The sequence below is a fragment of the Quercus robur genome, chromosome 5, assembly GCF_932294415.1.
Source record: "Quercus robur chromosome 5, dhQueRobu3.1, whole genome shotgun sequence".
Taxonomy (NCBI): Eukaryota; Viridiplantae; Streptophyta; class Magnoliopsida; order Fagales; family Fagaceae; genus Quercus; species Quercus robur.
This window is the reverse complement of record NC_065538.1, coordinates 85214604-85242092: the sequence shown is the minus strand read 5'-3', so window position 1 is coordinate 85242092 and position 27489 is coordinate 85214604. Positions and strand designations below refer to the sequence as shown.

General features: G+C 34.6%; 1 protein-coding gene across 2 annotated transcripts; it reads left to right on the top strand.

Moving 5' to 3' along the window:
• The first annotated feature begins 193 nt into the window (after nucleotides 1-193).
• On the top strand, nucleotides 194-27257 carry LOC126727509 (calcium-transporting ATPase 9, plasma membrane-type-like). 2 transcript variants are annotated; one of them, XM_050433188.1, is made up of 33 exons: nucleotides 196-960; nucleotides 7207-7323; nucleotides 7408-7447; nucleotides 8225-8340; nucleotides 8430-8561; nucleotides 8661-8750; nucleotides 9603-9672; nucleotides 10001-10071; nucleotides 10214-10297; nucleotides 10380-10457; nucleotides 10537-10608; nucleotides 10896-10979; nucleotides 11103-11185; nucleotides 11272-11380; nucleotides 11466-11521; nucleotides 11646-11688; nucleotides 11799-11882; nucleotides 12902-13039; nucleotides 13203-13268; nucleotides 13378-13476; nucleotides 14448-14558; nucleotides 15221-15388; nucleotides 17194-17253; nucleotides 18719-18883; nucleotides 19047-19163; nucleotides 19374-19472; nucleotides 21547-21684; nucleotides 22518-22618; nucleotides 24890-24935; nucleotides 25042-25176; nucleotides 25958-26065; nucleotides 26159-26250; nucleotides 26815-27257. In XM_050433188.1, the coding sequence occupies exons 1-33, from the start codon at nucleotides 772-774 to the stop codon at nucleotides 26930-26932; spliced, it is 3279 nt and encodes a 1092-aa protein (XP_050289145.1). In that variant the 5' UTR covers nucleotides 196-771; the 3' UTR covers nucleotides 26933-27257. The 2 variants fall into 2 exon arrangements, with proteins under 2 accessions (XP_050289146.1, XP_050289145.1); XM_050433189.1 differs by lacking the exon at nucleotides 15221-15388 and having other exon boundaries at nucleotides 194-960.
• Nucleotides 27258-27489: the final 232 nt, after the last annotated feature.

Here is a 27489-nt window from a genome sequence, read left to right as displayed (position 1 = left end):
AAACAACCAATAATTGTTCTCTATTAAATTAATATAATAAATTAATTTTTTTTTAATAAAATAAAGCTTATAACAAGTTACTAAAAATAATATGAGAAGAAAAGAATATGTGGTCCCCAATGGTAATGTCAATTATAAGGCGGGAAGTTTCTGGGAAATTTCGCGGGGGTTGAGGCCGATAGACTATATTGTTGAGGGGAAACTTCCTCCTAAATTTCCCATACCACTCTTTTTGTCATCTTATCCCCTCTCTCTTTCTACAAATAATCTTCACGATCTAACTGTTTAGCTTTTTTGGCAAATCCTTCTCCCGATCTCTAATGTCCACAGAATCTTTTTTTTTTTTCCGTCGGTTGCGGCTGATTAGTTAGTCACGCCTTTTTTTTTTTTTTTTTTAATTTTTTTTTTCGAATTTTATCAACCAAGTAATACACTACAACAGCGCTTTCATTTCGCCACAAAAACAGCTGTGTAATTGTTCATCGTCGTTTGTATCAAAAAAAAAAAAAAAAAAAAAAAAATCATCGGTTTACTGTTTCTGTTTTCCGTTTTCCGTTCTTATTTTCGATCCCTCAGCTTCCGCTGTTTCCAAATCTCTTAACAGAATACCTTTCTCTTCGGTCGGCGCGGTGGGCCCCCCTATTAATTTCTCTCTTCTCTTTCTTTCATTTCTTTTTTTCTCTAGGGATACAGCTCGCTGCTACGAGGAAATTTGCGTAGCAGTGTGCCATCTCTCTTGCGACAGGAAAAAGACACGTTTTATTTACCATTATGGCCTCAAGTGATTCAAATAATGGCAACCACCGCCACCGCCACCACCACCACAATCACCACTATCAGGACGAGGAGGCTGGCAACGGCCCTGGCTCCGCCAAGTTTGCGGACTATGAATCGTCGGGCGATCCCTTCGACATTCCGCAAACCAAGAATGCCTCTCTGGAGACTCTCAAGCGATGGAGGGTAATTACATTACAATGCCATTGTTGCCTTTTTATCGTTTTATATTTATTTATTTATCTATCTATCTATATATGCATTTAGCAATGTACTTTTTTAGGGATTTATTAATGCACATGTTTAAAACCGCGTTCACACTCGGTCTTTTTAACCCGATGATAAAGAACAATCATCATGGAGTTTGGACACCATAGGTTAATGAGTATGGATTTGAATCCTGCCTACGCGTATCTTGACCTGGTGATAAAGAGATGTTATTATTGAGTGATTCCATAAGTTAATTGTGGATTCGCGTATCTTAGCTTGATGATTAAAGAGAAATCATAGGTTACCTGTGGGTTTGACTTTTGTTTACGCATGTTTTGACTCGATCATAAGGAGTAATTATTAGGGAGTGAAGCTATAGGTTCAAATCTTACTGTATCTATCAAAAAGGGGAATGTGGAAATTCAGTTGGGATTTGTGTATCTTAAATCATAGGTCAACTGTGGGCTCGACTTCAGTCTACGCTTGTTTTGATTTGACGATAAAGAGGAATTATCAGGGAGTGAAGTTATAGGTTCAAATCCTATTGTATCTATAAAAAAAAAAGGGAATGTGGAAATTGAGTTGGTAGATTGCATGGGCTTCGAATCAAATGAAATTTGTGCATTTGAATTAGATTTTTTTGATGAAAGTGGGGCATGAGTATGGTTGTGCTTAGAAAAATTAAGGCGTTAAAAAACAGTATGTAAGGTCGTATCCATATTTTTTCAATGAGAAATGATGGAGAATAAGGTTGTGAGTTTGAAATCCACTGGCGTGTATGTAACTTATGAATAATAATAATGACCACTTGCATTTAATAAATCAAACAAGTACTTGGTGAGAGATATGCAGGCAATGAGAGTAAGGATTATAGGATGTCACATATATTTCATCATTAAATTGTTGATATGTATGCATGTAATATTTTATGTTAGTATGCAAGTATGCATGCATTTTTATATTAATCACTTAAAGATGAATTTGGTTTTCTTCAAATTTAATGTGCAAGGTCTCTGAATTTGCGATTTGTATTTGTGGCTAAAAAATTTGGCTTAATTTTACAAATACAAAATAGACCAATAGGTTCCAGTCTAGAATGCTGCTGCCTTTAACAACTGCAGTGTCTACTCCTGCTATTAGCTTAGCACTTGGTAGTTGTAGAAAATGGTACTATCTAGTTATTTAGAAAGGTAGATAAATGTTCAACTGTTTTATGTTCAAGGTTAAGCGTGACCTAGAGAATCATCGAAATATGGAGTTTTCTAAAAGTTAGAAGATAAGGTACATGTGAACTGGACACGAGTCAAAAAGGAGATAAATTGTACGGTTATGCTATGTAATTTTGTTCACTTTCTTAGATGTGTTGGAACATTGTAATTTGAGGTCTTGATTGTATTGCTTCCTAAGTACACCCCCAGTGTACTTGGGTTTATTTTCTTTCAATAAAATTTTCTCATTACTTATATAAAAAAAAGTAATTTACTTCACATATGATATTCATCTTCTTTCTATTTTAGTCCTTGAAATTTAAAAGTTTCCTATTGTTCTTAAAAAATTTAAACATGTCAAGTTAATCCTTTTGTTCCTTTCCCATTAAGGGCTTCTGAATAATGTGCTAGACTTAGCAATAGGCACTCAAATTATTTCTGTACATTGCTAGAGGGCTCAAGCAAAGGAGAAGCCTGGCCGCCTCTACATTTTTTTTTATTTTTTATTTTATACATCAATAGTTGGGGGGTGGGGAGATCTGAACTCTGGATTTCTCCATTGGATACACCATTAGGTGCCAATTGAGCTACAAGGCTCTTGGCAGCAGCCTCAACAATTCCAGCAGAGACTGTAATATAGATTCAGTATCATGTGCTTGTAGCATGGCTTGCCTTGTGTTGCAGATGTAATCAAGTTTTTGGGAGCAATGACTGCAGGGATTTTGGTTGGTTCAAACTTGATTAATTTGATCATCTAAACTGGTTCATTTGGGATTCTATGAATGCAGTTTTCTCTGCTTAAATTTGGATTAGATGTAGTCCTGATGGTTAAAAAGTATCTTTATGATATGGACCCTAAATAATTGATGTTTGATGCGGAAAAGCATTTAGAAAGGCTGGATCACTTACTAATTCATTGACCATTCATTTGTATGTTGGGCTTCCTTCCAAGCTTTGACACATCTTAGGGTATGCTAGGATTTTTCTTAAGCTTGCTAGCTTTGGGCACAAAAGGGTTCATTGACAAAAATATTCATGTAGTGCTGGCATACCTTGAGGTGTTGCTAAGGATTGCCTTTATGGAGTCATAAAAATGATTACCTGTATTGACAGAGCCACATTTTTTTATTTTCTCTTACATTCACTGTTTTTTTTATAAGTAATTTTCTCTTCTCTCTTAGATTCACAGAGCCACATATGTTATTTTTTTATATATTCTTCAAGTGTTTGAGTTGCAAAGATTTTTTTTTCATGTTGATAACAGTTGTCAATAGTCATCTTTATGGAGACTAAGCTTGATCACTAAATATGTGGGAGTTAGTACCTCTAAATGACAAGCATCATAGCGGTTTTCATATGAAGATCATAGGTGATTTTTTGAGGTTGATGAAAACTTTCATTGGTGATTTTCTAAGCCCTTTTTTTAAAGATAGACAAGTGGAAATATATGGACAAATAAGATACAAAATGAAAAAAAATGTTTAAACATAGGGTTGGAGCATTTGTGAGAGAGTGATCTGATTCAAGTCTAGGGAAGGAGTGAAAGAGGTAGAGGAAGACTTAAAACAACACTAGTCGGATTATTAAATAAGGACATGTAAATTAAGTAATATAGAGTATAATTTTGGATAGGATATAAATAGCTGAGAAGAATACATGTGGCTGATTAAGATTAGTTTGTTGGGGATCCATAGTAGATCCCAAAGTTTTGGGACTAAGGCGCACATTTGCTTTTCAATTGGTCTTCTATCTTGGTTCTTCACATAAAGTAGATATTCCTTTGGATGTCAGCCTATAGCGTAAACTCCTTGGAAAATGACTAATATTTGTATTGAGTTGTAAATTAAAGGCTTCTGTGAAGTTTGATGTGATAATAAAGAATGAAGATTTTCAGCATCTACAATTGGGTGAATTTGGGGTGGCATTGGCATAACGCGGCATGGATATGTCCAGGTGATGATGGGTTAAACAATATCTTAATGATGAAGTAAATGTTATGCTAAGATGTCTCTGAACCTATGTCTAGATTAAGACACATTAAAAAGTAATAGAATTTCACCTGAGGGAGAATCTATTAGAATTAAGGTTAAGTATTAAATTAACCTTTTCCTAATAGCTTAAGCTTTTGGGACAAATGGTAATTTAACATGGTATTAGAGTAAGAGATTCTAAGTTTGATCCCTAGCTTTACTCCTTCCCACTTAAAATATTAAGAATCTCACATGTTGGGCCCCACTTATTAAAGGGGGAGTCTGGGTTCACACGTGAGGGAGAGTACTAGAATTAAGGTCAAGTGAGTATTAGAATTATGGTTAAGGGATTAAATTCACATTTCTTAATAGTTTAAATTTTTGGAACAATTAGTAATTTCACAGCATGATGGACAACATTTTTGATGTTCCTCTCTCTCTCATATATATATATATATATATATATTATCAACTTACATGCTCACAGAAATAAAAGGGTGTTTGTTAGAGAGCATTATAGCATGTCTCTTATGTTGAAGAAAGATTTGTCCCTCTAGACTAGTCTTTCTTAGATAGGAGTTTTGTGTTACTCCTATCAAGGGGTTTCCATCTATTTTCCAGCTATAGAAATATTTCTTGACTCTTAGATCAGTGATGTATGATCCTTGAGCCTTGATTGAAATGTTTGAGTGCTGCCCATATCCTGCGGAGTATTTTAATCTCTGCCTAGCCCGGGCTAGGCTAGCATCCACATTTAATTCTTGATTTTATGGGATGGGAATAACAAAGCTTTAAAGGAGGCCGAGGAGTGGGGGTTGAATGAGGTTCCCTTTGATTTCATACTTTATATTTGTGACAGAGCTATTTGCATGGGCATTCTGGAAGAGAGATGATTAAATTTCTCAAATTGTGTTGGTTGAGGCTACCTACCAATCACTTCTCCCAAACTCCATAGAAGTGGGAGTTTTGTGCATTGGGAACAAACTTTATGTATTAATTAAAATATCAGAAAAAGTGGTAGATTTGAAATATGGAAGTGGCTGGTGTGGTTGGTGCTTAGATGTTAGGAGGGTCTCTAATGGTGTGAGCCTGTTGAAGCATATTTGGCATGGGGACTACCTTATATTCTGATTCGAGGCGGGGGATGGCATAAGGGTCTATTTTTGGCATGATTGTTATTGTGGGGATGATACTTTTAAGAGCAGATACTTGGAGCTTTTCATGATAGCTGGAAATAAAGATGCTACAGTTGTGGATTACATAGATGTTTCAAATGGCACTGTGTATTGGGTTCTGTTTTTTCCTACATGCAGTTCATTACTTGGAATCAGAATCTGTTAATCTTTTCTTTGAACGTATTGTTTCAATGAAGGTTTACCAGGGTTTTGCAGACCAGGAAATTTAGGCATTTTCTAAAAATCGTGGATTTAAAGTCAAATTTTATTATAAGATTTTAAGAAAAGGGGATGAAACATATTTTCCCTGGAAATCAGTTTGGCATGTTCACTGTGCTCCTCATGTGGCATTCTTTGCTTGGTCAGCAGAAAATGGTGAAATCCTAACAACTGGTAACTTGAGGAAATGAGGTATCATTATTATAGATTGGTATTGTATGTGTAAATATGATGGGAGTTGGTTATCCTTCTCTTCACTGGGAAATTGCTAGGGAATTTTGTTGTCTTATTTTGTGCTTGTTTGGGGTGTGTTGGGTAACGCTGATGACTGTTCTTGAAGTTATGGCTTGCTGGAAAGGTGTGTTTGCCTATTTGGTAAAAAAGAAAGATTTGAGGGATCATTCCACAGGTGAAGGTTTACAAAGAATTAATGCCTTTTTACTGGAATATTTGCTCCACCCTGACATCATGTCTTAGAATTTTATTTCTGCACTATTTTGTTTTCCAATACGTTCATATATTGCTCAAACACTGATGTCTGTTTTGTATTCTAGTTCTCATTATCTTTGGGCATTGGTGTAGCTTGTGGTACTTGGTCTTTTTTTATTTATTTTAGGCAATAAGACTTTTATTGAGAAAAAATTAAACATCATGTTCACAATGGTGAACACTTTGAACAGGAAAACAAATACAAAAAGATCAAGAGCTAAAGGAAATAGAAACTAAAAAATCAGATGCAGCAGTATAGTTCGTACACCCCCAAACACGAGCCCAAAGAAACAGAGTACGAAAAAGGAGACATTTTAGATGTTCTAATGTTCTTGCATTGTCTTCAAAAATGTGGGCATTACATTCCTGCCAAACTAACCACATTAAACATGCGGGGAACATATTCCAAATGGTTAAAAGATGCTTTCCAAACCAGTTTCTCCAAATAAAGAAAAAAAGCTGATTGACCTTGGCATTACCCACTGGATCCTAAACACTGCAAAAACTTCACACCATAAGGCGTGAGTGAACTTACAATGAAGAAGAATGTGGTCCACTGATTTCCCATTGCAGCAATATAAGCAACACCTATTAGCCATAGACTGACCTTTCTTAATAAGATTATCAATGGTGAGTATCCCATCATTAGCTGCTGTCCATAAGAAGAAAGACCCCCGTTTAGGCACCTTAGTACGCCAAATACGCTCCCAAGGAAAGGTATCAGTGTTAGGACTAGATAATAGCTTATAAAAAGAGCGCACATCAAAAACACCAGACTTAGTCAATCTCCAGACCAGCTGATCATCCCCCTCACCCCTAGGCAAAGAGGAATAAATAAACTCAAAAAAGGAATAGACAGTGGCTGCCTGCCAATCCTGAGGACCATGATAGAACAGCAAATTCCAGCTCCTACCTCCTTCTGAAGTAGATACAACCAAGTCAGAGACCCATGCTTCTTTAGATAAAGAGCAAGCATACATAGTAGGAAAGAGTTCCTTCAAAGGAGTAGGCCCACATCATTGGTCTTATTCCAACTGCATATGCGAAATATATATTTTCTTTTACATGCTGTGGTTTGTTTAACTGTAGCTTTTAGGTTATAGAAACATTACGTTATTTTCTGCTTGGAATTTGGACTAAGAGTGTTTTGGTCCTTTACAGCAAGCGGCATTGGTGCTAAATGCTTCCCGCCGATTTCGTTACACTTTGGACTTAAAAAGGGAAGAAGAGAAAGAGCAAAGAAGAAGAATGATTAGATCCCATGCACAAGTCATAAGAGTAATGTTTTTAGTGCTAACAAACATTTTAATTTATTGTTTTGGACTCTTATTATTTCTAATCAATGAATACTTCTTGTTTTAGGCAGCAGTACTTTTCAAACAAGCTGGAGAAAATCAAATTGGTATATCACTCTCTGGAAGTTCTTCAGCAAACTTCAATTTTTTTTTTCTTCTTTGGCTAATATTTTCTTGATGGTAGTTGTTAATTTATATGCTTCTAGTTGGAAAAATGATTTGTGGTTTGCCTTTCTTGTTCTTTTCTCCTATCATTTCTTATTGATGTACGGTATATTATAACATATGGAATTTACGAGAACTGTGGAACAGAAATCTTTTGCATTTATGCATCGAGCAGACAGAGATAGAACTAGGGTTTGATGAAATATATGGGACAGATGCAAGAAGAATTAATTACTTGCTGCTTCTTGTGCTGCATACATTTATCAATCCTTTTTATTGGTAGTGCTATCTACAAAATTGTCAATCATACTTGAACTTCCTGTGTGTAATTTGTGTGACTATTTTAATGTCTTCGCATTTGATACACTGATACATTATTTATGGTAGCTTTTAAATGAGAATGCCGATGTTAGAACCTTTATCTGTAAAGACCACTATCCACAAACGAACTATTGCTAATTTATGTAACTGATGCATTTCTGAAATTATCCAGACTCTATTCTACCTTCACTTTATTGTACTACTATTGGAATTAAGATTAATAATCAAGTGGTAATTTCTTCTTTGTGCTTAGGTGGTTTTACAAATTAATTTGTGTGCTATTATGTAATACAGTTGACCTAAGGTTGTTATAACCCTAGATTTATATTTGATTTTCTTTTTATTCATATGATTCAAGTTTCTTATTCTAATTCTGAACTTGTGTTTGAATCATTTAGTAATAGGTCCCTCGGCTACACCCTTAACTCCAAGTGGTGATTATGGAATTGGTCTTGAGCAACTTGTTTCAATTACCAGGGATCACAATATATCTGCTCTACAGGACTATGGAGGGGTAATTTGTTTATGAATTGATTTTGCTTTGTTTATATGATTCACTCTTGTAATAAGCTTACATCAAGCAACGGTCACATCCTTCATCAGGTTAAAGGTGTATCACAATTGCTAAAATCAAATCTAGAGAAAGGGATTACTGAGGATGAAACTGACTTGATAAAACGGAAGAACTCATTTGGATCAAATACTTATCCTCGGAAAAAGGGGCGGAGTTTCTTGGTATATTATATTACCAGAGTTTGCTTCTCTTATTTATTGGCTAGATTTTCCAGTTAGTAATATGTAGCTATTCCTTTAATCCTGTGCTTTTTCCTGCAGAGGTTCCTTTGGGAAGCTTGGCAAGATTTAACCCTTATCATCTTGATTGTAGCTGCTGTGGTGTCATTGGCACTTGGAATTAAAACAGAGGTGTGTTTGGTGTTTTTATATATATTTTTATAGATATTTTCATTGTAAGGAGTGTCAATTCATGGCATTTGTTTTTTGAAGCATCCTTATATAGGTTCTGGGCTGTTGTGATTTATATTTCATATCATGTGGAGTATGACCGTGTCTCTAGATGCAAGCAAGGTCTTAAACTTTTGGGGGAATCTATCTGGATCTGTGTGATTTGGAATTGATGATACTCTTTGGTATGCTATGATACTGTATGAAGCCACTAAGGTGAAACACAAATTTACCACATCAATACACAGTTTGACTTCATGTGATCATTAATCTGAAAGGCAATAAAGATGCAACTGCATATTTACCTTGTTAATGCCCCAAAGTTAGTTTTGTTCATCTTACCCTAGAACTACATATGCTTCTTTATGAAAAATGTTGGAGGTCTCTAAAGAGTTTGTTGTGCAAACAGATAAAAAATGTTCAAGTTTAGCATCTACTGGGATGTTCAGATAAGCACCCAGCATTTTAAATTTCCAGTTAAATCTTCAATTTGAGGAATGTATAAATTTCAAGATGCAGCATTTCTATGCAAATAAGGTGATACCTAAAACCCAACTTGCACAATAGGAAAAACTTGTTGGACCTCTTCCACTGGAAAAGAATGCTTATTTTATAATATTATTTTATATTTTGTCACAATCAAACTCTAATAGTTTGTTCTTCCCCCTCTCCTACCTCTATTCACTTGTCTTAATGGTGCTTGTTCATCTGGTTATCTTGCTATGTTTTTATCTCCATTTTTTTTTTCCGTTTGTTTTATTACTATTTTTTAACTGAGGTATTCTCTATCTTGTATTTTAAAATTCTTCACAGGGTGTGAAAGAAGGATGGTATGATGGGGGAAGCATTGCCTTTGCTGTATTTCTTGTTATAATAGTCACCGGTATGGAATTTGATCTTATCATTGTTTCCCTACTTGAATTTGTCCGTTGCTGTATTTCTTGTTATAATACTTTGTTCTTTTTTTTTCTTTCTTTTTTTTTTTTGGGGGGGGGGGGAGCATATGCATATAATATTTTCAGATTGACTTGACTGGTAGGTCCTCTTTGTGTCGGTTACAGTACACAAATTTGTAATAAGAGTTGCAGGCTTGCCTGAACCTGTCAGTGTAGTTTGGAGCTCTTCCTATTTTAAAAATGAAGAAATTTTGGGTTTTCCTTTATATCATTTTTTACCAGGCTACTGATCCTTTTTCCTCTTTTGGTAGCCAGCTGTTAGTGATTATCGACAATCGCTTCAGTTTCAGAATCTAAATGATGAAAAGCGAAATATACAAGTGGAGGTGTGTACTGTTATAGTGTGAGATTATTGATATCCTTTTTCAGATGCTTAATTAATTATATATATATATATATATATTTTTTTTTTTTGATAAGTTAATTAATTATATATATATATATATATATATTCAAAACTATGTGTAGGTTATTAGAGGTGGTAGAACAGTAAAGATCTCGATATTTGATATTGTTGTTGGTGATGTTGTCCCTCTAAAAATAGGCGATCAGGTGAGTCACTTAATGATTTAGTTATTCTTCCGGAACATCAAATTGTCTCTATTACTCAAATTACTTGTTTGGGTTTACATAGGTTGCTGCTGATGGCATCTTAATTACTGGTCATTCTTTGGCGATCGATGAATCTAGCATGACAGGCGAAAGCAAGACTGTGAGTGATTTTCAAATTCTTGTGGTTCATTTATTTAATTTCTCATCCTTAATATTCTCAAGTACAACTTCTCTTTCAGGTTCATAAGGATCATAAAGCACCCTTTTTGATGGCGGGTTGCAAAGTAGCAGATGGTTTTGGTACCATGCTGGTAAAATATGTTGTGTTAATTCATTTTGACTAATGTCCTCACAATTTGATGATTTTCATATGGTTTTAATTAAAGCATCTCACATGTATGAATAATATCATACAATTGATTTTATCCTATGTACTAAATATTTTATATTGTTGTGTACTTGTATATTATAAATCAATTCCTTATTTTACTAACAAAAAGAATTTCCTGCACTTCATGTCTCAAGAATTGACACATGTAGTTTCAATAACAAATTTCACCTTTACAAATGAAGCTTCACCTTTTTAAAACTATTGTAGGTAACTGGTGTTGGGATCAATACAGAATGGGGATTGTTGATGGCAAGTATCTCAGAGGATACTGGTGAAGAGACGCCCTTACAGGTGTCCACCTCAACCCCCCCTTTCCCTCCTTTCCTGAAGCCCCTAAAAGATATTACTTTGTCAATACCTTACAGAAATTGGTGTTTTACAGCCTAACAATATCTTAAGGTGACCTGTATATAGGTGCGCTTGAATGGAGTTGCAACTTTTATAGGCATAGTTGGGCTTTCTGTAGCTGTTTTTGTGCTTATTATCCTTTTGGTGAGGTAAAATTGTTGTCATTAAATGGTTCATATCCTGTTATTAGAATTGAATGCCATCTCACCAGCTACAATATGATCTGGAATTTCAGATACTTTACTGGACATTCAAAAAATCCAGATGGAAGTACCCAATATGTCCGTGGTGTGACTAGTGCCAGTAAAGTAGTAGATGGAGTCATTAAAATTTTTACTGTTGCAGTAAGTTCATTTTCTGGATATTTGTTGTGGTATTTAATTTTTTTTGTTTTTGGTTGTCTTTTGTTACTAATTATGGAATCATTAGGTCACCATTGTGGTTGTTGCTGTGCCTGAAGGGCTTCCTTTGGCTGTTACCTTGACGTAAGAACAAGCTACCATTCTGTTTCATACTGTAACCATAATGGAGATGAGGCTAATCTGTTAATATTCTTATTCTCTTTGATTCTCTTTGTAATATTGTTTCTGTACTTCAATTCTATAACAGCCTAGCATACTCAATGCGGAAAATGATGGCAGATAAGGCCTTGGTAAGTAGCTCTTTAAAAGTTGTATTTATGTAACTATTTCTTTTATTCTTTATTGTTTAAATCAAATTTTATGATTGTAGTGCCTTTTATTTACACCTTTAGATATGCAGGTGCGTAGGCTTTCAGCCTGTGAAACTATGGGCTCTGCAACAACAATTTGCAGTGATAAGACAGGAACATTGACACTTAATGAGGTGTGCTTTCACTCGCAAGCATTAATACCCCATAGGAATGGTGACCATATTTAACATGTCTCCTTTGGATATAGCTTGGTTTTGTATATCTTTTAATAACCCCTGGAAAGATTTTTCAAACCTGTCTTGGATATGCCAGGATACGCTGCTTATACATTAGTGATTTGGAAAAATGGACTTTGTATTTTCTAAAATCTAAATCTTGGTTAGATGTAAGAAAGAATCAGCTTCATTTGGTAAATAAATTACAAAAAATATAATGTAAAAGGGGATGGGGCATAAAATTAGATAACAAAAAATGAAAAGATAGAAGTGTTTCTTTGAAACTTTCACATTGTCAGCAAATTCTGGACAGTGTTGGGAGGGAGGGAGAGAGAGAGAGAGAGGATACTGTCTAGGGGCAGTGCCCTATTAGGAGTTACCATTTATGAACCCAGACTATTCAGAAAAATTTAGCAGCATTAAGGATATATTCCCAAATTTCCTGGATTAATGAAGAAGAATGATTTGTCTTTGACTATATTTGAACAGTCAATACCACCATGTTGATGAGCAAAATTCCAGGGCTTTTGATAAAAGGATTCATACTTTTCGCTTGGTCATCACTCCTAGGAGAGATCTCCATTATAAGAAATGACTTAAATTGTTGCCGAGGTCCACTTTTTTACCTTAAAATATTGTCATTTGTTCTATCTGTGCTAGTCTGCTAGATAAACTCTACATTTTCTGTTTTTCTCTACAACTTCATTTTTAGGGCTTTTTTCTAATTTTTTATTATTATTTATAATTATTATAACTGAAGCAATTTTTTACATCAGTTAGTCTTCTTGTACTATTTCTCATAGCTTTACTGGGAGGTCATATGTTTATTTAAGAAACTTATTATGCGCAGCTATTAATATATTTTCCTCCTGTTTTTGTGCAGTTTGCATTGCAAACTCCTTAAGTTAATTTATAGAAGACCTGCAGTTATCGAGATCTGTCTAATTGCTCTTTTAATTTTGTCTCTTGCATTACAGATGACTGTAGTTGAGGCTTATGTTGGGAAAAAGAACATAAATCCACCTGATGAATCTTCACAATTGCATCCTGTGGTATCCTCTTTGCTGATTGAGGGCATTGCACAAAATACCACGGGTAATGTTTTTCTGTCTAAGGTTAGTGTGCCCCCTTTTATGTCATGGCAGTAAATTTCTTACAATAACTTAATTTTTTTTCCTCATACTTTATCTGGGACTCTTTGATAATGAATTTGTTGATTTTTAATGTGGTTACCCATATAGCGTCAAATTATGCCATTGACTTCCTTTTCTTGAGCAGGATGGTGTAGGTGTAGAGGCTTCTGGTTCTCCTACTGAAAAGGCCATCCTTTCTTGGGCAGTCAAGGTATCAATGTTTAGTGAACTAGAATCTTTCCCTTTTTTTTTTTTTTTTTTTTTTTTTTTTAAGTAGTTTTACATTTGAAGTTCATTTTTGTATTCAATTGGTACTGCAGTTGGGAATGAATTTTGATCTTGCGAGATCAGAGTCGATGATTCTGCAGGTCTTCCCTTTCAACTCAGAGAAAAAGCGTGGTGGTGTTGCAGTAAAGCTGGTGAGTGGTTTATCCTGAGGCTCATATTTTGGCTTAGTTGATTGCAGGTTTTAAACTCTGCTGTATTTGTGTGATGAGGAAATATGATAATAGTTTATCAAAATACAATTCTGTATGTCACTTAAAATGGAGAAACCCAAAGCAACCCTGTGATATGATATTTTGTGACAGAGCTGGACTGTCTTGATCATTTCACTATGGTTGGCTATCTCAACCCAAACGTCAGCCCAGCAAGTCTTGTCTGCTCTTAGATGGTTTTGGGTGTAAAAAGAAAGCGGAATGCTCAAAGTTTTGAAGGGTGTCAATGGACTATTATAAACTTAAAATTAGTGTTCCTTCAATCTTTGTATGAGTGGATGCAAGCATTAGGCTCTGTTTCTTTTTCATCTCTTCTAGACTTGATTGTTTTTTGTACTTTGAGGCCTTGGTTTTGCTGTACTCATAGTATACTTCCTGTGTACTTGCATTATACAATTTCGATCTTAATCAAATCTGTTATTTATCACATAAAAAGAAAGAAAAAAATTTACTTAACATGGGATCTTTTGTATGCTTGAATATATGCATGTGGAGATATGTAGAGATGCATATCCCTAGAGCCATACAAGGCTTCAAGAAGATACCATTTGCTTTCAGGCCTTCTCATTTTTAGTAGAGACTACTTCATAAAACATCTGATACATGATAATTGTGATGGAATTAATTTAAATCACTACTCAAGCCTCCAAATGTGAAAATAATCTTTTTCAAAAGTTCACACTTGAAAATTTTCATAGGTCTCCAGTGTGAGGTGAATAGAGATTACCACTTAAGCCAACTGGTATCTTTGATTCTACATTTAATTTTGGCTGAAACTTGGATAACTCCAGAAGTGGGGTAAACTTCAGAAGTTCATGGAAGATTGGAGAAGATCTCCTTTTGCATAAATCACCTATTACTAATGAGATTCCACTACTTATATTTTATGGCAGAATGACTCTGAAGTTCATATACATTGGAAGGGAGCAGCTGAGATAGTTCTATCTGCATGTACGGGGTATCTTGACTCAAATGGTTGCTTACAGTCCATTGAAGAAGAGAAGGTAAGGACTAGTGGTTTGTTGCTGACAATAATACTTCTTTAGGAAGCTTCTAAGAGGATAAAAATAAGGGGACTCTATGTTATAAGTGAAATAAATCTAAGTAAATTTAATTTATATGTACATGAACTATGGTTTTTCATGTTGGTATCAGTCAAAGTATTGATGAACCTCTATAATCTGGGCACAACTTGGTTTTAATAGGCAGGTGTGATTTTCATAAACTGTATAGGTCATAAGATAATATAAGATATTGCTACAGAAGATTGTCATGGTAATGTGAAATAATATTAAAATTTTGACTTCTATTCTAAGTAAATCTTTTAATTTCTTGTTGGGTAGAAATGCTTAAGGGTTTTTGTATGAATTGGTTTATTATGCCCATGCATTAGGTATGTGACAATCGGTACACATGCTGGTCTCCATGGCATGCTATAAAGTATTTTTTGATCATTGAGATAGCTCATGTGGGACATTACCTCTTGGACCATAAATTTGAGTGAGACTGTTGAATATGATGTGTTGCATGAAATGACTACTATTAGCCAATGTGTTGAACCATGATTTGAAAGATATCATTCTCGTTGAAGGTGAATATTGTTTAACATTGTGTACACAATTGTAAGTAAAATTTTGGTATTATGCCTTCAATTTCTTTTTTGTAGGAAATTTTCAAGGCAGCTATTAATGACATGGCTGTGAGAAGCTTGCGATGTGTTGCCATTGCATACCGATCATATGAATTAGACAAAGTTCCTGCAGATGAGGAGAATTTAGCTCAATGGGCTTTACCTGAAGATGACCTTGTTTTGCTTGCTATTGTTGGTATAAAGGTAAACATTAAGAAACAAGATTCTCAAGATGCCTTGCATTATTGTCCTTGATGTTTCTTTCATGAGAATGAATGACTCTATTGCTAATAGACTGGCAAAACTTCAGAGAGATTTCGTGTGTGGGGGGACTTCGGAAGAGGGTACTTGGATGGGATCATTTACTAGATCAATAGTCTTCCAATGGGGGATGGTACTTGGATTTGATTTTCGCTTGAAATATGGTTTGGGGACTCTTGTTTAAAAGATGCTTTATCTAAACTGTTTTGATTGGTAGTAGACAAGAATGTTTCTATAGGCTCTTGCTTGAGTAGTGTTAACAGCTGTAATCTTCAGTTTAGCTGGCCACCTCATGATTGGGAGTTGGGGTTTGTGGTTACTCCTTTGATCTGTTGTATTTTAGCGTACCTTCTAGACAAGGGTAGGATTGAATGTTATGGAAACCTTTAAAAGCAGAAAGGTTCTGTGTCTGTTCTTTGTATGGTGGTTGAGGGGTTCTATAGGGGTTAATTTTCCTTGGAGAAGTATCTGGTGTGTTAAGGTGCCTCACAAGGTTTCATTCTTTACTTCGGCACTGGCATTGGATAAAATATTACAGTGGATTATCTTCAGAACCAGAATATATGATTATAGGCTGGTGTTGTATGTGCAAGAATGGTGGAGAATATGTTAAGAGCATTGTAGCTCAATTGGCATCTCCTGGTGTTTCTAATGGATACATCTAGGGTTCAAATTCCCCCTTTCCCATTGTAACTATCAAATTAAAAAAGAAAAAAAGAAGAAAAAAAGAATGGTGGGGAATTTGTTGATCATCTTTTGCTTCATTGAAAGATGGAGAGAGATATATGGTGGCTTTTATTTTCTTTGTTTGGAGTATGTTGGGTTATGCCAAAGACTGCATTTTGTGGCGATTTGGTGAGAGCGTAATGGTAGTACTTTTGATGGGTTTGAGTGTGCAATTCATGTTATCAAGTAATCCTTGCTAATATGTTTGTTTGAGTGGATGGTTGTCTTAGGCAACATCACTCCTGTTCTTTCCTAGAGTTCTTTGCTTGCAATTGACTGATTTCTGTTTATGGGAAAGTCTAGCATTGAGCTTTTTTGTTTTGAATGAAGATTCCCAAACATTTCTGATGTATAATGCTATTGCTCTTTGTAGTCATGGTAGGAAAAAGTTATGACTGTAAGAATGTTTTTCAATCATATCCCCTGATCTTGAAAAATAATTCAAATTAGTAGGCTGCAATTGTTGGTCTTTGAATACTTTGCATTTGCAGCAGAGAGATACGAAAACGATAAACAGCCTTTTTAAAACTTGCATATATCTCAATCAGTTCATTACACTTTTGGTATAGAAGTCAAAAGTTAAACCCAATTGTTGGTAGTGCTCACTATGCATGCATGATGGAGCATTATGAAATTCATTTACCTCATTTTCCTTCCCCTTGTTCTGTCTGGCTAAAAGACACTTATTAAGAATCCAACTTTTTGGTAATAAGTATAAATTGTTGTTTTATTTGGAAGTAGGGTTCATCAATTATATTTTGTAGCTGAATAGTTTTTTTATATATGCTTTTATATAACAGCACCTGATTTATGTGATCTAAATTCTGTTATTGCTATTGCAGTAAGGCATGGCCTGACTCTTCTTTTATTATTGTTGGTGTTTTGGTCTGAACAATCAACTTGTTCTTTTTGACTGCATGTTGTAGTAATACCATATTCTTGGGGCATTCTATTTTCATCCAATGGCAAACTCTGGCCTTGTTATACTCTTCACTTTAACTAGTCCTTTTGACTACATGCAGGATCCCTGTCGGCCCAGTGTCAAAGATGCAGTGAAAGTGTGTCAGAAAGCTGGTGTAAAGGTAGCATGTCACATTTTTGGTCTAATATGCAGTCATTACATCATGATATATTTTTATGATATAAGGGTAACTGGAATGTCTAGGTCATATTCTCAGGCAGATCATATGGTGTCTTAGTTTGTAGTAATGACAGATTTGAATCCATATGGGAAGCAAATTTTAGATCTAGTTTCTTACATATGTTTGACTGTTCAGCAGTCCAAAAGATCAAATGGCTAAAATTAAAACCAATGAAGTTGTTGCAATTTGATATTTTGCTAGCATAAAAGCAACAATTCCGCATTTTGAAAACTACACAAAAAAAAAGAAAAAAAAGAAAAAAAAAAAAGAAAAGCCTCTATATAGCCTCAATAGATTGGAGTGACTTTTGGCGTTAGAGCATTAGTCAATGCTATAGTTAGTGGGTTAAATAACTGACAAAATATGGAGTGAAAGGGCTAGAGCTTGTTCTAATTAGACAAACCTTTAAATACATAACGTAGTGTTTGGTTTGGAAATCAAATATATCCTTCACATCTAGATTTTTGAGAATGCGATGCTTGGGGATCTAAATGCTTAGGAATGCAATTATGCCCATGTTTGGTTGAATTAGAAATTTGATTAGATTCTCAGGGTTGAGGGTTTCTTGAATCTTCCATATCTGATTGTACAAGTCTTGAATCTTCCATATCTGATTGTACAAGTCACAATTGTAGGGGTTAATTTCACATGAAGTACAGTTGCTCCTCTTGATAATTGAAACAAAAAATTGTAGTTATTGTCCTTCATGTGAATTTACCCCCCTACAATTTTGACTTGTACAAAACAATATTTCAATGTAATCATAGGGAAAGAAAAAGTTAGACCATCATCTTCTTCATTCTTGGCTATGAGGAAATGCTGGTGATAGTGTTCAATCCTCTAATTTAATCTTCCTGATTTTTTATTTATTTTTCATCTATCTGCCTCTCTTCTATAGATACTTTTCTATCATAAGGATATGTTTTTCTGATTGGGGATTGGTTAATGCTGGAGCAAGTTGTGTATCTCTGATGTTTGACCACATAACTGGTGCTATGCATTAATCACACCATTTCGGAAATTGTGGTGTAAATTAAAGCAATTTGTATTCATTTGAACTATTGGACTTGGATTCATATTTTCCTGTAATAAGTAATAATCTCCGCCTTCCACAATCTAATGCTCTAAAAGATTAAAATGTATATGCAAAGCTGTCAAATTAGATAAACGTTTGCATCATGCATTTATTCAACTTGAAATTAATTTTAAATCAACTTTGGTTCATCTATGAGGGGTCCATTGGTAGGGCCTGTGCAATTGTATTGTATGCTAAGAATATGCACTACGATGAGTATCTACCAATGTTGTTTAATGATTATAGTTATGTATTTCCATGAGATAATTTCCATTATGAGGAAGGTATCCAAAAATGACCTGTGGGAACCATTTTTTTCTTAATATATAGGTAAGAATGGTCACTGGAGATAATCTTCAAACAGCAAAAGCAATAGCTCTGGAATGTGGAATACTTTCTTCAATTGAAGATTCTACTGAGCATAATATCATTGAAGGAAGAGTGTTCCGCGAATTTTCTGAAAAAGAAAGAGAACAAATTGCCAAGAAAGTCACGGTATGGCTTTAAAAGAGTGATTTTTCTATGTTTATGTGCATTTACTATGGACCTTCACTAAGTATGACTTTGTCCCCTATGGTGATTACAAAGTCCTAGAAATGTTTCTTTAGGTTTTGGTTGATAAAAATATATTTGTTGTTAATTTGTAACTGATGTATAGGTAATGGGGAGGTCTTCTCCTAATGACAAGCTCTTGCTCGTGCAAGCACTTCGTAAGGGAGGAGATGTTGTTGCTGTAACGGGAGATGGCACCAATGACGCTCCTGCACTTCATGAGGTTTGTCTTTATTTATATTTTGAATTTGGAAGCTTTGACCTTTCTGTCATTGCGTTTTTCCTTTCATTTTAAAACACATGCGCCAAAGTGGTTTGTGTAGTTAATGCAACTTTGACATGTATTCACTACAATGTATATTTCAGTGTACATTATAAAGTGACAATGATTTCCTAGTCATTGTTGACCGCATTTTTACTATTTGTACTTTAGGCAGATATTGGTCTTTCTATGGGCATTCAAGGAACTGAAGTTGCAAAAGAAAGCTCAGATATCATTATCTTGGATGATAACTTTGCTTCAGTTGTAAAGGTTAGTATGCAAATTTTTTTGATTTAAATGAGCATTTTGTAAAATATATTGTATGTATTTGGAGGGATTGAATTATACGTGTTATTTCAATCCAAACCACTTAATGCTTCTGTGTTTTCTGTTAAATGTATTTGGTGTTGCTTCTATTGCATTTGGCTATTTGGAGATTAGGTTAATATGAAATAAACTGTATAGCTCCAAAAGGTTCTACACTTCCATTTTTAAGTTACCATCTATACAAATCTTAAGGTGAATGTTTTCTACAGGGCATATATCCTAGAGGGACTGCCTCATGTACTGAGGCATGCCCTACAAGGAAGCCTAATGCCTTAGATGTTTTCTTTATGTGCACACTAAGCTTAGTACACTTTTGTAATCAATATTTGACATATGTTTTTCTTTGATAAATAAAGTACTTATATTGAACAGAATGCAGAGTACAAAAGCTTTGTATGAATTACAATTTTAAATTTTGATTATTTACAAATTCTAAAACAGAACAAGATGCTATCTTTGCCAAATCTCAAGTTTCTCTTTCTGAATACTCTTTGAATGGGCATCGTGCATCTCTGTGACGTACTCTTTTTATGTTTTCTATGATGGAGTTCCTAGATTCTTTACGCTCCTGCCATTGATACAACAGCTTTGATCTTTTTACTTCTATCATAGTATTTCCTAATGCTATCATTCAATCTTACATATCTTGTAACAAAGATTGTTTAATCTTATGGAATGACCATTCAATCCATAAAAAATTCTCCTTATTCACACATGCCAAAGAGTCCACAAGATGCACAAAGGAGTTGCATTTTAAGCTTTAGAATTTCAGTGATTCTAAAGCTTCTGTGCCTCCTGTCTAATTTAAGCTACCAGAAATCTTTTGATCATATAAAAAGTGGGCTTTTATTTCATGAACCAGACTTGATAAAGAGTTAGCAAGTTTTGAAACATCAATTACTAAGGAAGACAAGGTTTTTATTCTAATAATGAGATCCCCAAGTGGGTTCTCGCACCTATTCACTGCAACTTCCATTGCGTTCCTTGCATTACCGGTCTGAGGACTTCCTGTAGAGTCATGACTGTTATATGGAAATTGCACGCTCAGTGATAAGATTGTTCCATGTTTTTCAAACAAATATGCAGGACATGGAACCCAGCAAATGAGAACTTTAGCATGTGAAATTTCTGATTGCATTTTCTACAATGTGCCTGACATGGAATTAATAACGAAAACTTCTGCTTACATTAATTTGTAGCCCTAACATATCAATGGGCTATAGTGTGAAGGCTCTAGCTTCAAAGCATGGTTGTGAAACCCAGACAAGTCATCAATATGATTGAGGGTTCAGGGACTGTTGGGTCATGGTTGAATGGAAAATCTTCTACATTATACATTTTATTTTTAAGTATATACTCGAACTAATAAGAAATTAATGACTGCTTATATTTAAACCATTTTTTAAATAGGAAATAGCATTGAAAATTAATCTAATAAAATAAATATTCAAAATATAGTTCCATTTTGGGATGTCCCAAAATATAGTCCTATTTGAAAAGTCAATGAACACAATGACAATATTGATTATTTTTTAACTTACCATTTTCTTTATTTAAAAAGTCAATATCCCTCTCACCGGACTTACATCCATCTAGGTTGATAACCATCCTTGGAAGCTGTCTACTTTCATGGAATCTGGCTTTCCACAGAATCCAATATGAATTTATGAGATTGAGTATGGAATTTAAGATGGTTTTACATTGACCATTAACCATTGCATCCCTTTTCTGGTCTTGGGTCCGATTGTGCTAAAATGTGAGAGACTAAGCACTTGGATTAAGGCTTTGTTGAGTAACCCATGGTTATTGTAATTTATACTGCTTTTCTAGAACAACTTGAGAAGTTATTTGTCAAGGAATAATAGGAAACTCTTTGACATGAGGATTTGCACTTTGTTTAATGATATGTACTTCTCTTTTTTGTAGTTGGTATGGGCAAGAGTTTTGAACTGAAATCTTCCCTAGAATTCATATTTGTAATTTGTGTCAGATAATCTCCTTTGTTCATTCCATGTAGGTTGTCCGCTGGGGGCGTTCTGTCTATGCAAATATTCAAAAATTCATCCAGTTCCAGCTTACGGTTAATGTTGCAGCTCTTACAATTAATGTTGTAGCAGCAGTGTCCTCTGGTGAAGTTCCTTTAAATGCAGTGCAGGTTTCGCCTCTCTCTCTCTCTCTCTCTCTCTCTCTCTCTCTCTCTCTCTCCAGAAGATGGTGAATTTATAATAATTTATTATGACCTTGTTTTGTAGTAGACCTTATGTCACATATGTTGGAACTTTCTTGAATTTGATACATGTGGGTAGGACTAAGAATCATGCAATAGAAGGTCCAAAATATCCACAATTGTCAATATTTGGGTGTGGGCTTTTAAGGAAATGTTTCTCATGAATTGTTTTCTATAAACTGACAAAACATTCATGGGTTTTCTACTACTGCATTATTGATACATAACCATGGGGCTTTAACACTCAATCGGTCCCTTCATTATGAAAAATTATCTTATGAGATGGTCTTATAAGACATCCCTCTCACAACATGTGTGGGTCAGAGAGATATCTTTTGAGACCGTCTCATAAGATGCCTTCTCCTTCATTACTGCATTTTCTCAACTGTAAGATGATTTCTTAATCTTACTGCATTGATGTAATAGGGATGGAACAGTTGACATTTTAAATTTATTTTAAATTTGTTTGTTACCCAAACTCTTCCTAGATAAAGGCAAATGTTTTTGGATCTTTCTAGGTGAAAATGATAAAGTTTTGTGAAAATTATTAGCATCAAGAATTTTTCTCTTCTCTGGGAGAAGTTTTGAACCATCACTCAAATATTTGAATAAATCAGGACTCAGTATTTTGTGGGTTGTCTATGCCATCAAGGCATTGGATTAATTATTTGCTAGCAGTTGGGAAATTTTAGGAATATAGCATTTAACTGTCCCTTATTGTTACCAAATGTGAAGTTGATGTGTATGTCTTCTTGGCACAGCTTCTATGGGTTAACCTTATCATGGACACTCTTGGAGCACTTGCTTTGGCTACAGAACCTCCAACAGACCACCTTATGGATAGAACACCAGTTGGCCGAAGGTTTGCACCACTGATCCGTGTTGATTGTGTAGTATCATATTTGCATTCAGTGCTCTTCAAGTTTTGTAGTATTCTTTCACTCAATGGCACACATTATGGCCATTAGCTTTATTTTTTTTTATAGATGTAGGTTGCTCTTATACCTGTTAGGGTGAGCCTAGTGGTTGGAGGCATGGGATGAGCTGTAAACCCAGACATCTTGGGTTCAATCCCCACTAGGAGTTCTCTTGGATTACCTGATACACGGTTCTGACGGGTGGGGTCGTGTATCCGTGGTTTACTCTCCAAGGGTGGATCCAAAGGGTTTTGCCTTGGTGAGGTTCCATGTCATCAAAAAGAAAAAGAAAAACATAGGTTGCTCTTATTGCGTCTTGTTTGTTGTTGCTTATACTTCGTTAAATACTATGGATTGATACTTTTCTGGGCTCAACTCACCTCCCATTCTCTCCATTTTGTGGTCCAAAATATGCACATTATCATAACTTGGAAAATAGAGAGGCACATCTTCTTTCCTGGCCAAACATGGCAGGCTCCAGTTCTTTCAAATTTCTCCATGAAAATATTGTACCCATTGTTCCTCTACAACCTTTTTGAACCTAAACAACTCTCATATTGACCAAAATGTTTCTTCCCTTTGCAGTAATGCCATTTTCTACTTCAAAATTTTCTTTGTCAAACTCTTGTTCTGTTGGGTCTGAAAGAGCAATATGTTCTATAATCTCTATTACTCTTTACAATTCCTTCCATTTTGGGTTAATGGAAGCCATTATTAGACTTTGTCTATGTTGAATCTCTCTTCCTCCTGGTTGCAGAAATAATGCTTGACTAACTTTTGGGAAATTGAAAATTGGTTATTCTGGGTGAAATTTACAAACCAATGAACCACAGCATGCTTTAGTTTTTTTTTTTTAATTGTTTTTTTAGGGATTTTTTTGGGGGGGGGGAGGGGGGGGTGTTACAGTGGAGGTCATGTGAAGGGCATGAGGGGTGGACAATGTGGAGGGGCATGAGAAACAGAGGGTTATGCAGAGTAGTCAGCATGTTGTTCTTGTGGCAGCAGAGATGGTGATTGGGTTGGAGGAGGTGGGAGAGAACAAGTTTAAAGAGAAAGGGAAGCTCAAAATTTATTTTCATCTTCTAATTTGAACAGCTGTTATTTTGTACTATGGATGGGACAGAATGAGAATAAAGAGAAAAAGAGTGAGCCAAGCTCTACATTTCTTACAAATATTTTCAATTGTTGTGATTTCTTTTGCCATCTTGGTTTATATTATTTTGTTTTGAACTATGTGATAATCGAAGGTCATACTCAGTGCACAAACCTCCCATTTTGCGGGGTCTAAATGCGGTCATGATAAGTAGCCTTACCCCCAATTTATTGGAGAGGTTAATTCTTGGACTCAAACCTGCGACTTGTCACATTTGGTGGCAAGCACTTGTCGTCGCACCAAGTCTAGACCTCTAAATTAAAATTCTGTTGGTACCTAGAGGAAAATGGAAGTTATAGGTTGATTTTTCTTTAGGAATGTATTATGACCTAGGTGTTGGATAAATTATTTGAATTTAGTTTAGTGATAGAATAAGGCTTCCTAGATAGATTAGTATTGTTATTTATTTGTATTCAAATTAATTCCTATGTTTTAGGATAGTTCCTATATTTTAGGATTAGTTTCTATGTATTAGGATTTGTTAATGAGGTTATTTCATCTTTGGCTATTTATGTACGTTAAATGCATTAATGAGAATTAAGCAGAAAATTAACCCAAAAAGTCTATTCTCTCTCTCAAGTTCAAGAGATTGGTCATTTCAAATTGACTATCTATTATATTCAGTAAACTATCCCGGTTCACAACAGAAAGACATTGTTGTCGAATCTTCCTGCAAAATGTTTAACTTTACAAATAACCATGAAGGGTTCCTCTCCAACTAGAGGGGTGACGAGTAGCTATCTATATAAAAGCTTTGAAAGCCTCATTCATTATTTTTTTATTTTTTATTTTTTATTTTTTTTACTTTGCTTTTTCGAAAAACCATTTTAAGCAATGCTTATTTTTCATCATTCTCTGCTTTGAAAGACGGGAAAAAAAGTCCCCGCTTCCCCCTTACTTTTAATGTTCTTCCTTTTTATTTTTGTCCATTTTTTAGCTTCACATTTCAATAATATATTCAATTTTAGGGGTTTGTGTGTGTGTGTGTGTGTGTGTTTGATTGAATCACTTTTTGATTGATATGATATGATGTGGATTAATGATCTCATGTCTGTTTTCTTAGGGAGCCTCTTATAACAAATATAATGTGGAGGAACTTACTCATACAGGTACCTGTTCTGTTCGAAGTAGTTTTTGTTGGAATGTATAATTAAAGTAAATGGTTATCTAGCTTTATGGATTGTTGCCATATTATTCATAAACTTGTTTTTGCAGGCTGTTTATCAAGTAGTCGTCCTCCTTGTCCTCAACTTCGCGGGCTTGAGCATTCTTCGGTTGAATTCTCTAGATAGGGAACATGCAGTTGATGTGAGGAATAGTCTGATATTCAATGCATTTGTCCTCTGCCAAGTAAGTAGGCGATTTAATGAAAATAGTAGATACCAACTTTATGAGTCTGCTTTCAAGTAAAACCATCAGCTTCAATATTGAGAGATTATACATACCAAAAAAAAAATTTCATGAGAGATTATACGATAAAATAGGATATGCATCATATTGATTATGGTTTAGTGTGTGAGAAATGCCAGTTGAAACTTGAAACACCCATTACCATTGAATAGAAAATCATCAAATAATTTTAAGCTGATTTTTCAATGTCTCTTTTTTTAAAAACGTTTTTAGGAGTTGATGTTTCATTTATTTCAATTGCTACAGAACATTAGATTTGTTTGAACATGGCCAATGAACTTCAGCTAAAATGGTACTTCCTCTTTCCATATTAATAGGATGGAGGGTGAGGTGGGTTCAAAATCCATGGGTGCGCGTGTAACTTACCAATAAAAAAAAAAAAAAAAAAAAGGAATTTATAGACCAAGAATTGAGTTCTGGAATCACATAGAATTCATACTACAATTGAATGGCAGATATTTATATTCAGAATTTTTAAAGAATAATTTTGAAATTGAAAATTGAGCCAAAAATTAGGGCAGGAAAATAGAAATTTGTCAGCCAGTCTAATGGTTGAGTAAACAAAGAAAAAAGTTCATCGCAAAATTAGTGTCTAGTTATATCTGAAATATTATAGTACTATTAATTGTTAAATATGGGTTTCAATGATGTGAAGAAAACTAAACTTTGCCTATGCCAAAGTGTGCAGTTTCAGTGAGTTTGCTAATTGTTCAAATTACAGATTTTCAATGAGTTCAATGCTCGTAAACCAGATGAAATAAATGTCTTCAGTGGAGTTACCAAAAACCGCCTTTTCATGTCAATAGTTGGAATTACCTTTGTACTTCAGGTGATTAGCCATTATGATTGTTTAACATGCTTTTATTTTTTGTACATGCATGTTTACTTGGTATTTATAATGCTAGTCCTTACTATTTTGTAGATACTCATCATTGAATTCCTTGGAAAATTTACATCAACAGTGAAACTCAATTGGAAGCAATGGCTTATATCCATTGTTATCGCTATAATCGGGTTAGTTCAGTCATTCAAAGTGGTCATTCATGATATCTTACAAGTTTCTTTTTAAAGCCATGGGAGTATCTTGTTTCAAGGATCTGATTTTGAATCTCTCCATGGATCCTATACTGCATGTTTAGCAATAAAATCATTTGATAATGGTTCTAACTTCTAACTGTAGGAAATCTGTTTATGGTGGAACAAAATAATTTTCAATGTCAGCAAGATTTGTGATGTTTTCTGAAGATTTGCAAAACTGGGCTCTTTTAACCTTTTTTTTAAAATTTTTTTTGGCTAATTAGAGAATTCTGATTAATTGACACCAGAAATGAATACAAAGAACACACTAACTATACATCAAAAAGCATACAACAAAAGAAGTATGCAGTTCTATCCCCAATGCACTAACCAAACCAGGTGGAAAAAACACAAGGGAGCATAAAATGATTTTACATTTGTTCAAACTAGGGAGCAATTTCTTTTTTTCTTGAGCAATTGTGCTTGTGGTTAGAAGTTCACATGCAAGGTACTAAATGATTTTACTTTTATTCCTAAACTTTTGCCTTTTACTTCTGACAGCTGGCCTCTTGCTGTGCTCGGGAAGCTTATTCCAGTTCCTGCCACTCCAGTCTCCAACTACTTCACTCGGCCAATCCAACGATGGAGAGCGGCTCGTAATGCTCGTAATGACATGTGAACAATAGTGATGAAGTATCTGTTCATTCTGTGGCCAAAAAAATTATAATAAGTCTATTTTGCGAAAATCTAACTTTACTTGTAAACATCTGACATATCACAAATTATTGTTATTATTTTTTTTTTTTTTTGAGAATGTGACAAGTTATTATATTTAGAAATCATTTGTAAAAGAGTTGTATTTATTACCCATTTTAATCTACGCAAAACTGTGGATGTGTAAAACTGTGGATTAGCGTGTGGTAGTATTTATCCTTTGTAAAATTGGCATTCTTTTGTTGTATGTGGAGTGTAAATGAAAAGATTTGTATAATGGATTGAAATTATTTGAACTGTCTTTAACCTTTGGTATTATTTTGCGAGATTGAGCCATTGATATACTCAGAAAAGCATTGCAAAACCAGCATTAATTTGACTTAAAATAAAACAAATTAGGTGAAAATGTACTTTGGATTCCTACATTTTGAGTCAATTTTTATTTTGGCCCCTACTTATCTATTTTATCACTTTTAAAGCAATTACATCAGCTTGTGTATAAATTTTTCCATTTTACACATT